This window comes from Lissotriton helveticus, chromosome 3_1 (assembly GCF_964261635.1).
Source record: "Lissotriton helveticus chromosome 3_1, aLisHel1.1, whole genome shotgun sequence".
NCBI lineage: Eukaryota > Metazoa > Chordata > Amphibia > Caudata > Salamandridae > Lissotriton > Lissotriton helveticus.
Window position 1 is genome coordinate 1012735966 of NC_136061.1, and position 14579 is coordinate 1012750544.

Sequence of the window (14579 nt, forward strand, 5' to 3'; positions counted from 1 at the left end):
AGATTAGCTCCTCACCTGCCGGGCCTTATTGACCCAGATCAGGCGGGGTTTATCCCCGGGCGACAGACGGTGGACAACACCAAGCGGATCGTGCATCTCCTTGAGAAAGCTTCCCGCGTCCCCGGAGAGAGATTGCTGCTAGCGGTCGACGCTGAGAGGGCGTTTGACCGTGTCCATTGGCCATACCTCGAACGGGTCTTGGCAAAGGCCGGCCTTGGGGAAAAATTTCGCTCATTCATCTTTAACTGTTACAAATTTCCAACTGCAGTGGTGAGAGTGAACGGCTACAACTCCCAGAGCTTCCTCATTGAGAGGGGCACGAGACAGGGGTGCCCGCTGTCGCCTCTCCTCTTTGCCTTGTATATGGAGCCCTTTGCCCAGCGGATCCGCCAGACACCTGCGGCAACAGGGGTGAGGTTCGGTGGCTTCAACCACACCATCAGTCTCTATGCCGACGATGTTATACTATCCCTAGAGAATCCACGAACGGCCCTACCGGCCTGCATTGCGGAGATAGACATATTCACTAAGGTCGCAGGATTCAAAATGAACCTAGATAAATCGGTGGCTCTGGTCCTGTCCCTCGATCCCGCTACCCGAACGTACTTACAGGACCTCTTCCCCTTACAGTGGTCGTCGGATCTCGCGCCCTACCTGGGGATTCAGCTCGCCCCCACCTTGCCGGCCATGGTAACGGGCAACTATACTACACTCCACAAGAAAATACAGGAGGAGTTGAGACGATGGCGGAGTGGCGCCCTATCATGGCTGGGCAGAATCGCCGCAGTTAAGATGACCATCCTCCCCCAGATCCTCTATCTATTCCGAGCGCTACCACTCCGGCCACCCACGGGCTGGATTCAGCAAACGCAGGCAGACCTCTCACGCTTTATCTGGCAGGGCCGGAAACCCAGGTTGAAGAGGACGCTGTCCACGCTGACGCCGGGGGGTTGGGGATACCAGACCTGTGCAAATACTTTCTGGCATCACAACTACGTTATCTAGTTGAATGGAGCAAATGGGAGTCAGACAAGCACTGGCTATTTCAGGACCAGGCTGTAGCAGGGCGGCCACTCCAGGAAATACCCTTTCTGCGCAAGACTCATCGGCCCGCCAACCTGTACGCTTCCTATGTCACTAGGGTGCCCTTGCAGGCTTGGGATGCCACCAATACTGCACACTAGCTCACCACCTTCCCCTCACCACTCACCCCCCCTGGTAGACAACCCGGATTTCACCCCAGGGCTAGAACAGGGGGCTTTTACGCACTGGCGACCCTAGGGGTGCCGTTTTCTCTACCATATGTATGGGCTGGATGGGGTCATCCCTTTCTCGCTCTTTAAACGAGAATACTCTATGCAAGAGACCGAGCGGCTGCACTACATGCAGGTCCGCCTACACCCACAAGTGCGGGAAACGGCGGACAGGAAACTCCTTCCCTATGAACAGTGGCTTACATCCCGCACCTCGGATGCCAAGTTGATATCTGGCCTCTACAAATTCTTGCAACCACCAAGCACCCACCTTTATAACCCGGGCAGAGAACGCTGGGAACTGGAACTGGGTAGGACTTTAAGCTGTAAGGAATAGGATCAAATCTCATACAGAGCTCGACACTCAGCATACCACACAGGGCTCACGGAAACGCATACCAAGGTATCTACCTACTGGTACTATACCCCAGAACGGATACACGAGATGGACCGCAGCAGACCCAACACTTGTTGGCGGGAATGTGGGCACACAGGCACGTTATCACACATCTTATGGGACTGCCCGCTTTTACACCCCTACTGGACACAGGTGCTGGATGACATTGACACCCACTTTCAGATTGAACTACCTAGCTTCCCCCGCCTATGTCTTACTGGGGCTTCCAAACCGCCTAATGTATCCCCTGCGCTCCCGTAGGGGACGATAGATCGCAATCGCCCTGGGCTCGGCAGTGCAGAATATCCTTACACATTGGCGCACTACTACAGTCCCTTTCCTCACAGGGTGGTTACATAGACTGTGGCACGTACTGGGAATGGAGAAGTTGTCCCTTACCCTCGCTGGAGACAGACCAGTTTGATGAACTTTGGCAGCCGTTCCACTCCTTGTTGGCCACTGAATTTAGAGAAATTACCTGCCCGAAATACCTCCGTCTCCTACGGCTTACTACACTTCAGGGGGAGAACGCTTGCACGAATCCCACACAGGTGGGCCCTCATTGATGGGGAAATGGTCCTAAGGAGTGGAACTAGCCTAGGCACTGAACGGAGGGAGGGGGGGGTGGGAAGGGTTGGGGAAAGAGAGGTTTGGAGGGAAGGGGGGTTTTCACGGGAGTTGTTTTCCATTTTGCAGCACTGTCTATGCCAACTTCGTATTCTTGATTGGACTACTTTTGGAATTTCATCAGGAGGGCCTTTGCGCCGTACGAGGGCCCCCGCCCTTTGCAATTCGTATCATCTATGCACTGTATGTTTTGGTTCTTTGTGCTGCACCAATAAAATGATTTAAACCTTAAGTTACAGGTGACAATGCATTAGCAGGTGCAAGAAACAGAGAACCAATTCCTCAAATGCTGTTACACGAAAAAATATTCCCTTACGAAAAATTTCACTAACATTGTTCATACTCTTAAAAGGGATTTTTTGGGGAGCATGGTAGCGCACACCCATTATCTTTTTATCACTCATCAGTCGCAACCTCACGCAATACTGGATTCAGAGTTCTGAATGTTGGAGCCTCCAGGTCCTGTGGAAACCAGTAGGAATATAAAACTTGTCCAGTGAGGTAATTTGCTCACGATCTAAAAGTACCAAATCTCCCCTAATATGAATGGTCAAGACATCCCATTGAATCCTTGCTTGTGATCCAGTTGTAGGTGAATCTTGTACCTCTAACTCGCTGCCGAACTTCAAAAAAGTAATGGGTAGGATACTTGAATTAATCTCTGCCACTAGTAATTACTTTGGTCGCTTCCTAGTCAATTTTGTTTTTATTTTATTTTTTATTTCACCAACAATGCCACCTCAGATTAGACCCCGCCATATGTATATCAGTCTTAACCCTGCTCCAATAAGTACAGTGCAGACCGAAGTTCCAAGTCAAGACTTCTGTGAACTGGGAAAATAAGCCTCCCAAGATCAATTTTGCCATAGTTGGGGGCTCATCAGCTGGTGCAGCTTGGTTACAGTGGCAAAATTAACACAACCCATGTCTGTCTATGCCAGTCCCACTGAAGTATGCAAAAGCGATAGGTGGAATGCTTGAATTTAGCTCGGCCACTGTTAGTCAGGCTGCTTCTTAGTCCCAAAAATTTTTTGTCCTCAATGCCACCTCAGGCTAAACCTTGCCATATTCAAATCAGTTTTGATCCTGCTTTGCTAGGTACAGTCCAGTCCGAACTACCAATCCATATCCTCTTATTGGAACACAAGCAACCTGAGACCCGTTTTGCCCTAGTAGGGGCTCATCAGTCAGTTGCGGCTTAGTTCCAATTGTTGCTGTTGGCAACTTTATGCGGGTGTGCTGCTGGCAAGTAGACACATCTAAATAACTTTCCACCTACTTTAATCTCTTGGGTTTTCCATCAATGAGTTAAAGTCCCACCTGAAGCCTGTGCTGAGGTCACCTTTCATAAGGTCCATCCAGGACACTGGCATGCAAAGCTTCCACTTTTTCACTCCTAGGTCCCTCTGCAGAGGGTGTTGAGGCTTATTGGCCTCATGCAGCCTACTGGTTTCTCTGGCCCAATGGACAATGTAGAGACTGCATTGGAACCTACCCCTGCAGTGGGCTCAAAACTAGGATGTTTGGAAAACTTTCAGCAGTTTAGATCCTCAAATGGTGACTGACACCAATCTGACCTGCAGCAGACCATTCTCCCTACCCCACCCAGAGCTCACAGTAGTGGAAAATGCATCATCGGTGGGTTGAGGCTGTGTTAGAAGTGGGGGTCTCTAGTTGGCAAGAGTTTGAACCTTTAGGCAAGTAGTGACCTTTCCTTCTAATCCGGATAAGGGAGTTACACTCCCAATATATGCCCTGCTCACCCCCTTGGTAGCTTTGCATGAGCAGGCGGGCTTATTTTAGAGGCAGTGTGTAAAGCATGTGCACCCAACAGTAATACAGAGAAGACACTACAAAAGGACACCACACCAGTTTAGAAAAATATCCAATAATTTTATATATTCAAAACAAGACAAAAAATGATAAAAATCCGCTGTACAGTTTTCAGGAATATTCAGTTATCAAAATAGACTTGAAATACAGTTCCTTGAAGTCGATGGCTCAGTCTGGGCTATCAGGGCGTCGTGAACAACCAGTCCAAACAGTGGGCCAGCTACGGCGTCGGCAAGACCAGCAAAAGAGTACCTTTAGAAATGTAGGGTGTCGGCGACCTCTCAATGAGTCTCGTAAGGCCATAGTCCGCAGGTGTCTATTCCAGAGGTTGGTGCAGGAGTCGTCAAGGCCTTGAAGTTACATAAGTTGTCAATCGAACTCCTTGCGGTTGAAGTCTGGAGCGCCGGTGTCGGCAGGCATCGGGGTCTCCGGTGCAAAGTACAGCGGCGTGCAGTGCTCTCTGGTCGCTGTGCAGGCAGAGGCTCGGTGACGGTCGTCCAGCGCGTCAGTGAGACCAAGGTGTCGGTAGGCCAAGGCTGTGGTGTGGGATGAGGACGGTGTGTTGTGTAACTTACGAGCGGTGCCCTCCATCAACGGATCAAGCAGCGGCGTCTGTCGGCGTGGAGCGGCGTTGGGGATACCAAGGCTGTGTCGTGAAGTGAGGCTATGCGAAGTGCGGTGGCCACAGGTCGCTTGCAAGCAGCTGCTCGGTAGAGACATCGGTGAGACCAGGGTTGCAGTACCTTCAGTACACTGAGTCTGCAGTGGCGTCATAGACTGCATCTGGTTGCTTGTTCTTCTGTTGCAGCACAAAACACACAGTCCCTAGTGCTGATGGCAGAAAAACTTGAAGCATTTCTGTTCCTGAGACTGCTTGAACAGGAGGCAAGCTCTACCTCAAACCCTTGGCGAAACTCAATAAAGAAGTTGCAGAAAGTTCAATCCAGTACTTTCACTACCCAAGACAGAAGCAGCCACTGCAGGCCAAAACCGTAAAGCACTCAGCAAAGTGGTAGTTCCTCCTCACAACTTCTCCAGCTCTTCTTGGTGTTTTCTTGGTCTAAAAGAGTTCTAAAGTTCTGAGGTCTGGACCCCAATATTTATACTCTAAATTCCTTTGTCCTCTCAGGCAGAGCATGTCTGTGCTTAGTCCAAACCAGTTTGGTCCTCATTGGCCCAGCTTCCTAGAAGGAGGCGGAGACAGCATTGTCCAAGGCAGACGGGCCTATTCAGATGCAAGGGAAGTCTCCTCCCACAACTCTAAATACAGACCGGGCCTATTCAGATGCTAGTGAAACTCCTCCCACTACTCTGACTGCAGCCCAGGTCTATTTAGCCCAGCCCTACTCATTCAGGAAAGGCAGGACACACATCAAGCTATGCTGAAGCACATCCACCTGCTGGAACTTTGTGCCATTCAGGTAGTTCTGAATACCTTTCTCCTGTCCATCAAAGGGAGGATCACATGACTGCCATGTGGTACTGCAACAAGCAGTCCAGTAAGGGATCCTGGACATGATGTGGCTCTTGAAGTTTTTGTACTATCAGGGGATCCAGCTGATGGCCAACCATGTGGCAGGTTATCTGAATGCCAGGGTGGACGTTCTCAGCAGATGCGATCTGGCAGACTACAAATGGAGTCTTCATCCAGATGTGATTAAGAATTGTTTGGCCTGTAGGGCTTCTTTTTTTTAACTTCTGCCGAGAATGCAGAGTGTCACGGCTAGTGCACAGAGTTTCTGCCAAGAGGCTCTCTGGCAGAAGCATTCCCCCTATAGTGGGACTTTGGTCTCCTGTACATCTCACCGCCTCTACATCTCCTGCCTGGAGATCTGAAGATTGTCAGAATGGATTGTTTAAGCATTTGTCCAGATTCTCCTTCCTCTTTGGGACTACTGCCACGCCAAATCATGGTCCTGTCAAGTTGTCTTGTATGTCAGTCTTTAAGTGCATCACGAGTACAAGAATGCCAAACTGGATTCTTCCCCCCTTGAAATCCGACGGAGGGCAGTGCAGACAGCACTCCAAGGACTCTAATCAGCTGGCATCTTCTGACTCTGAATGCATCTCAGGGCTCATCCCAGCACACCTGAAGGTTCCCAGGCTACGCTGTACCCTACAGCAGATTGACGTCTTAAAGAAGACAATACTGCAAATCTGTCAGGCAGTGTCTGTATACTCTGACACCGTTGGCCCCTCAAAGCTGCAGGAGCCTCCAACTGACCCACTGAGCCTCCTTCAGGACCACGCCCTTGCTGGCCATTGTTCCACTCCATCCCCCAGAGACTGTCCATCCTGGCTACTTCGGTACCAGCCCAAGATGTGCCTGTGGTAGATTTCAATGCCTTCTGAATATTTCTCCTAGCAACAACTATTATAAGATGGGTATATTATCTCCTCCTGCCCCCGCACCCATCCAACTCATTAAGCTGGCACTGGAACATACCTAGATCTACATAATGTAAATGGATTGGATAATTCTCCAGAAACTGTGCAGGAGTGACTTATGAGTTAATGGTACTTACGCCATCACAAGTCGTCTCTACAATGGGCAGCTGTATGTCCAAGCCAAATCTGGTTACTAAGATTCTTTAGCCAAGGCCGGCCTTACCATAGCCCTTAGTTCCCTTCAATGAGACTCTTAACAGACCTTGTAACAGCCAGGTCGGCAAAGCCATGCACAACTCCCCCAGTCAGTTGCTCTGTGGCCAGGTGACACATGTTTTTTTCTTGGGTAACCAAACTTTAAATCAACACCTGGACGGAAATTCCTTTGGTTAAAGCAACAACAAGTTAAGTATTATATTTTAGAATATTTTTATCTCGACAATTAAAGTAAACCTTAGAGCAGTCTCTTTTGCTTCACCAGGTAGGGAATCGAATCATATTGTTGTATATGCTGAAAGTGTTTTTACCAGCTTTGCCCTATGTTAATTTAATGTGTTCTGCCTCATGGGCCCATAGACACGTGCGCTTTGGGACATCACCAACACGATCTTGCAGGTTGTTACTGAGGATCTCAGGACAGGTTTAGTCCAGATGATTCTGAATGGACAAGATGCAACAAGATACATTCTGTGAGCAGACCTTGACACAATAGAATTTGTGGGCCGTCCCTTGGCCACCAGCGTACTACTCCCAACTGTGTGACTGGAGTCACACTGGGGATGTCTAGGTGTTTCTGATGGACATGCATTTTGATCGACCCAGGCCCTTTTAGGAGAAATCTTCTATACAAATAAGGAGCCAAAGAGGGAATACACAGATTAGGTCGCCCTCCACTCAAAATCATCAACAGTAAGACCTAATCTGCTCAGGCAATCATCTTATTCACTTCATGAGTGGGGATGGACGTTTATTTTCTTCCTCAACAACCCATTACTTTTTAGTGGTATTGTCCCTACTCATAATTGCCTTGAATCTTTTCATTAAAAGAACCAACCTAAGAGTCACCCGTTACTACGTTCAAGAAAAATACCCCATACTTTCACAGGTATATATACCACACAAATGTGCACCAATATGAAAAAATGTGAACAAACAAGGTAGCACCTCACATGCGCACCACCAGAGGGGCTGACTGGTTAATTATCACTAGTTATGCCCATGTTTCTCATCATAGGTTGCTACCTCGTAAAAACAAATTTAATTGGTGTCCAGAAAAACAATAAAGAACTGTGAACATCTGTGTAAAAATATCACAATTCAACCCCGTGTAATTAAGATTGAGAAGCCGCACTGTCACCCAAAAAACACTTTTATTCTAGACTTGTGTGCTTATTAAAAAAAAAAAATACTGCATGTATGCAGACCAATTAATGATGGGCTGACCTGTTTCATTGCCTGTCAATTGTAGTGGCAATTTCTTCAGGGCTCAAGGACTTTGTCCACCTTTTCTGGACCCTTATTAAGGACACTCCGTGACAATTAAAACAAAGGAGGTTCATTAAAAGCACATCCAGCCAGTACATTGAGGGGTGAGCGAGAGTTGAGGGCCAAGGAAAGTACAATCAATTTTGGCGATTTTCCTCTTTTTTTTTTTGGGGGGGGGCGTAAAAGTTTGCAAATTTTTTCACATTTGTTAGTGGAGGCCACCGGGTTGAGGGAAGCAGGGGAGGTTTGATTTCTAATCATGTTGAACAGTTCTCTGGGTCTGTTTTTGGCACGAGAGAGTTGCAGACGAAATAGATACTTTTTCAGAAAATATATGTTTTTTGTTGGAGGATCTTGTGGTTCTAAGGAGAACGAGATGGGAGGGGGAAGGGTGTTGTCTCTATGTTCTTTCAGACAGTCTAAGTGAGCGTCTTTCTTTTTTAAGGTCTAAGGTAAACCATGATTTAGAGGGGACATCTTTTAGCGTTTTAAGTTTTGGAGGGGCAAGTTGATCTAAAACCTCAGTGACAGTGTTGTTAAAGTGCTCGGTGATTTCATTAGCATTTGAAGGGGGGTGGGGGGGTGAGACGAAGTTGGGTTTGGAGTTTTGTGTTCCAGGGCGCCGGGAGGGATTTGCTTAAGATTTCTGGTCATTACTGTGGTTTTGTTGTTTTTCACTAGGGCGGGTGGGTCTGAAGGGGAGATCGTGAACAGTATAAGGTGGTGGTCAGACCAGTTGATCGGGATGATGTTGGATAGGGATGCCAGATCTGAGTTGGAGCTGATGGCGTCAAGAATAGCTCCTTTAGAGTGAGTAGGGGAGTGGCAAAATTGTTTGAGGTAATCTCAAGAAGATTGAGAAGGTTGATTGTAGGATCATTAGGTTCATTCCAGTGGAGGTTAAGATCACCTAGGCTCACCTAGGAAGAGATTTTTGGAGATTTTTAGAGTTGGAGAGTAACGATTTAGATAGAAGGTCCGACTATTTTTCAGCAAAGGGAAGGGGTTCGCCAGGAGGTTGGTAGATGTTTTGAAGTGGTATTGGAGGAGAACTTTTTATTTTAAGTTCGGCTTCTAAGTACTCGAAGGTTGTGTATTCGGTGTTACTGATTAGGAGTTGTAGTTCTTTTTAAAAAAATGATTTAGTCCAACCCCTATTTTTTCAGATCTGTCTTTTCTAACCGGGGGGCAAGAAGGTCAAGGATGTGTGTAGTGATCTTGGAGCCAGGTTTCTGTGAGGAAGGCGATGTCCGTATCTTCATTAAGGATAGTTTCTGAAATTTTGGTTGCGTGCCAGACAGCCAAGCGGCAGTACACAAGCATGCAGGTAAGGGGTTTAGGGTTGGTGTAAGGGGTTGGGCATAGTTGAATGACAGTGAGTTGAGGGGGGTCTGGGGGAGCTAGGAGAATAGTGGGTTCTGTAAGTCCCCAGGATAACCGGAATGTTGGAGTGAGGGGAGGAAAGATCTTTGAGAGGGGGTTTGTTTAGATAGGAGTTGCAGAGGTCGGAGAGGAGTAGATACTCTAGGTTCAAAGGGGTCTGTGAGAACGGGAGTGTAGTGGCGTTGTTGACCAATGCTTTGGTATAGGTGTTTTCGAAGGCTAGCGCATGGAGCAGCAGGCCTAAAGGGCCGGGTTCTAGGATTGTAGGATTGAAACTGATTGAAATATTTTCTGAGTCAAGTAAGTTCAGTAATTAGGGTGGAGAAATGATAGTTCAGGTTGCGAAGTGTCTGGTGAAGGCGAGTGAGGAGGGAAGTGGTTGGAGCTGAAATGGAGAAGTTATGTATACAGTAGTTAGGGTGAGATGGATTATAGTCTGGAGAGGGCGAGTCGCCGGGAGGAGCAGACGTGGATAGTGCTGGGCCTATCGGCGAGGGGAAGGACAGGGGAGAGAGTTGTGAGCCGGTGTTGGGAGGGAGGGATGGACACGGTGCAGGATGGCCTGGTGAGAGAGGTGAGGGGAGTGTGAGGGAAGTGTGAAGAGATGTGGTAACAACGTTATGGGTGGAGGTGTCATTTGGGGAGGGAGGAGGAAGACCAGGAGGGGCTATGGTTGTTATGGGACGGTTAAGCGGGGGAGGAGGGGGGCTAGGGGGCTGATAGGGTGTTGGAGGGGGACGGTCGTTGGGGATGTAGAAATTTGGGAGAGCGTGGGTGCATTAGAGGAGTTTAGGGGGGTGGGTTCAAGAGAGGGTGACAGAATAGAAGTAGTTGAAAGGTAAGTGTCCTTAGGGCGAGGATGGAGTCTGGGCGGCTGTAGGGGACCAAGAGGGGTTTAGGGATTGTGTAGTTGTAGGGGGAGCAGTAGGTAGGGACAGCTGGTGGGAGAGAGTGGGTTAAATGGAGTTCGAAAATAGTAAGGTTGTGTTCTGAGGCTTGAATCAGAATGGTTCCAGTTTTGTAAATGGAAATGTCCATTTCACCAGGGAAAAATGAGGTTGGAGTAGTGGAAAGCTTGAAACAGTAGGATATTTTGATTGCATTAGATACTGGGAGGTGGCACAAAAAGGTGCTCTTCCATGTGGAGGGGCGTTTGGTGTAGAACATATAGTTAGTTTTAATGGGGATGTGAGGCTGTGGTAGTTGCCTTCATTAGGGTTTCGGAATGTCGGTTTAGTAATTTAGGTTTAAAACTCTTTTTGGCATTTTTTGAAAGGTTGGTCCATGTTTGGTGAGGGCGGGGTGTTTTGTCGGTTAGGGTAGGAACAGGGCATGGTGTGGGAATGGGATTGAGGTGGGACATGATAGGGCAGGAGGTTTGGGTAAGAGCGAAGAGGGAGAGGGTAATAGGGGGTTAGTTTTAGTATATACAGCAGCAAATCGGGGGGAGTTAAAATCGCGAGGATTGGCGGGGCGGGTGAGGATTAGAAATTTTGGGCAAGATAGAGGCGGCAGGCCGATATTAGTATTGGAAGGCTACAAGTTAAGAGCGGAAAAGGGCAAGGATAGTGTCCAAGATGGGGCAGGGTGACCATGGGATAGGGGTAGCAGTGGGTAGGGGTATGGGTTAAGGGGAGATATGCGGGGGGGTTAAGATGAGGTCTGATTCAGAATTTGAATAGGTAGTAGTGTTCTGTGTGAAGTATGTTGGATACACTGCTTAGCAGAGTGAGAAGAGGCAAGAGTAGTTGTATGAATAGGGAGGTGTGCGGTAAAGAAAGCATAAGAACGGAGCAGGCAGTGTATGGTGAATGCATGGTCCGATGAAAATAGCAAATGGCTAGGACGGGAGGAGTAAAGTTGGTGAGAAACAAAAAGAAGGCGACCATAGGATTGAGGCGGATTATGGTGCATAGGCATATGGATGACATTAGAAAGTGGAGGGGAGTTGAAAGACAGTGAGGGTAAGGAAAAGAAACAACAGTTTTATATAGGTCAAAAATTTAATGCATTCAATTTGAGGTACATGCGGATCCAATTAAATAACAGAGTAAGTACAAGGAAAAAATGAGGCATAGGGGAAATAAATGGAAGAGAAGGGGGCAGTATTTCGTATCACTTTCTACTTAGATGCTTTTAAACATTCAACATCAGAAGATGTTCATGGCATTGGCAGAGCCAGAGGTAAGCTTTAGAAATTATAAGTGATTCTCTCGTAGTTCCAAACTGGCTGGGGGTAGAAACCTCGTGACAGGGGAAGCCCAGCTGGACTCTTTTTCTCCAGGCCGTAAGTGATCCGATCGCCCTGAGAGGTAGACGACCGCTGGCCTCGTTGCTGCGATATGCCTTTGTCTATTGTGATACTATGTACGTTTGTTAATGTGTAATAACTTCAGTTTACTCAAACACTTGTTTCATTTTTCTAAATTGGTCAATCTATACTCTGTCATAGTCCAGATTTTAAAACATAAGAGCTGTTTGTTTGACACTAACATGTTGCATCACAGGTCGGTAATTTGTGTTTTTTGATTATTTGTTTAATTTGTAGGTATGCTCTTATCTGTCAGCAGTGCTTTTCTCACAATGGCATGGCTCTAAAGGAGGAGTTTGAATATGTTGGTAAGAACCTGTGATGGATGATAATTAAGAGGGCGGAGAGTTGTTCTGTTACTTGAGATGAATTTCATTTTGGTATAAATTAGCTAAAACCGTTAAGTTTGCTTACAATTAACTATTTCAAGCTATAAAAGTGTAACTGCTATATTAAATGAACAGCCAGGGTTTACGTTGTAACTTAGCCTGAAAGGTAACTGATTCAGACAGGGGTTAACCAGCTTTACAGTTGCATTTCCAGTCAGAGGGAAGGATGTGCCAGGTAGTACTGAACCTAGAAACTGTATTGCATTTACAAATACCAACATCCGCAATTTCCCATTTTGCTTTGTGTTTAGTGAGTTTGTGGTTCCTACCTGGCACTCTCCACTGAGTGAGACTGAGGGGAGCTGCCGGTTCCCCAAAAACTGGATTCTGCTGTGTGCTGCCAAAAACTAGATTTTTAGCCAGCAGCCCTACCTCGACGATTATGTCTGACATTGCTCACGGTAATGGATATATAACCCAAAATATTCAGGAACCTGAGCCTATGATTGACACTGTCAGTTGCCCAGCACAGCTAGCAGCAAGCCGGGGACAGACCAGGTGAGCTCCAGTAATGCAATAGTTGAAAACAGATCACAGTAAACCATTTGGGCACATGGAACTCGTTGCCCTAGAACACTGTTTGATGTAGCACTGAAAGAAATCACTTCTCATTGTGGAGTAGAATGGTATAAATTTCCAAAGCAAGCAAAATCGGCAGAGTAATATTAAGGCTAGTCCAGCCAAGTTTACAGGTTTTTGTCAAAGCGCCAAGTAAGCTGACTTCAAAGCCTAAAAGCAGATGAAATCTCTGGAACAAAAACTAGAGGAGAAGAAGGAATTGCCGGAAGAACTTGATGATACATGGCCTACTCCTCCCTGAGTTATTACGCTTTCTCTATGGATACGCAGGGTTGAATCTTTAATCCCCTTTTAATTCTTAACCTCTGGTCATCATAGATTTCCACCAATTCCAGGGCTAGACTTCAGGCTGGAGAGACTAAGACTCTTAAAGAGGCCCTGTACCACTACACCCTGGAACCAACCATATTAAAGCCAGTTGTGCTTCTGCTACTGTAACTGTAAGCACAATCTAGCTCTAGCTTGGAGTTCTCGGGCCCTCTAAATGAGAACAAAAGCAAACCCAAAGCATTTATTGCCTTCTTGGGCCTCAACAGTGAGGTGCAGCTCGAGTCCCCTGGAACAGTGAGGAACGGGATCCCCCAAGCGTATTCGGGGATGTGACTAAATAATTTTTGCTGGAATGTTCTTATTAGAGCAGGATTATGGCTCTTTTGCATATGGTTGGTACCTGTTCGTTGTTGCACAGTGAGCTTAAATAGTGAGCAACTGAAATGAAACCCAAGTAAACCGTTGGCTGAGGTCGATGGAAGAACCCATGCCCCAGCCCTTATCCTCCACCCAAATCAAACCATGAAAGTATTTCAGGAGTGCCCTTTCATAGCATTTACTTTTTTGGCAACTTCATGTGAAATCTGGGCTGGCAAAAGTAATAGTGAAATACTTTTTCATTATTTTCTCTCAGGGGTTGGGGGGGGGGCGACGGGTTGTGCTGTCAGGAGAGTAGAAAGCTCCTGACCTTAGATTGAGGAATGTGGGTTCTCTTCCAGGGTATACTCATCAATGGTCCTAAGCATGGTTAATGTAGTGGCTGTCGAAGCACTTTTTTTTGTTTTGTTTTTTAAACTCTGTTTATTGGTCGTTTTGCATCAAAAAAGAAACACAGAACATACATGGAGAAAAAGAAAGACAGTACAGAGGCTGGGTCAGAAGGTCAGTGGGGTAGCATCCAAAATATACGTCTGTTACAGCATGGCACATCACAATAGTTCGCACATAGTACTGGTAGAGCAGTGCAAGAGGGAGTCTGTACATTGAACAAGGGCAACGCAGTAGTATCAATACATATCAAACGAGCAATATGTCGAAGCACATCACAGAGGAATACAGAGGTCCACATCAATCATGAATGAGCAGAGTAACAGTGAACAATAAAAGATCATTGGGGAAAGGGAAGGTTACATTTGCTCGTAGTGCAGAGTAATAGTATCGATAGCGTAAGTAGGTCAAGTCTATTTGAGGGCATGGGTATGTTATATCTGGACAGCATCGTCATCACGGATGTTGCCCCCCTCCGGACCGTCACCTCGGGCCATCTGGGCCTGAAGATAGTCAACCAAGGGTCCCCAAATGTCTCTCGGCCTGCTAGATAGCGGGAGTAGGTCAGCGAAAATTGTATGTTGGTCCTGACTATGTCATATCAGCGAGCCATTCCTTGAATTTCGGGGCCCTGCCACGACCCCACCTGCACGCTACGCGCCGTTTCGCCAGAAGAAGCGCAATATCTACGAATTTCCTGCATGGCGAAGGGATGTGCGGTGTGTGTCCCAATAGCATGAGTACTGGGTCTAGTGGAATGGATGTCCCAGTCATGGATTCTAGGGCGCCATGGACTTGCTGCCAATAGGTCTGTACAGAGGGGCACTCCCAGGCAAGATGCAAGAAATCAGCGTACTCTGCACGGCAGCGTTCGCAACGATCAGTGTCAGACAAAT

General features: G+C 47.2%; 1 protein-coding gene across 1 annotated transcript in view; it reads left to right on the forward strand.

The window, feature by feature from the left end:
• LNPK (lunapark, ER junction formation factor) overlaps nucleotides 1–14579 on the forward strand; it is a 691124-nt gene that overhangs the window by 520925 nt on the left and 155620 nt on the right. The window contains exon 11 of the mRNA XM_078681527.1: nucleotides 11915–11985. Within this exon, the coding sequence (XP_078537653.1) occupies nucleotides 11915–11985 (71 nt within the window). The remainder of the gene's footprint in view (nucleotides 1–11914; nucleotides 11986–14579) is intronic.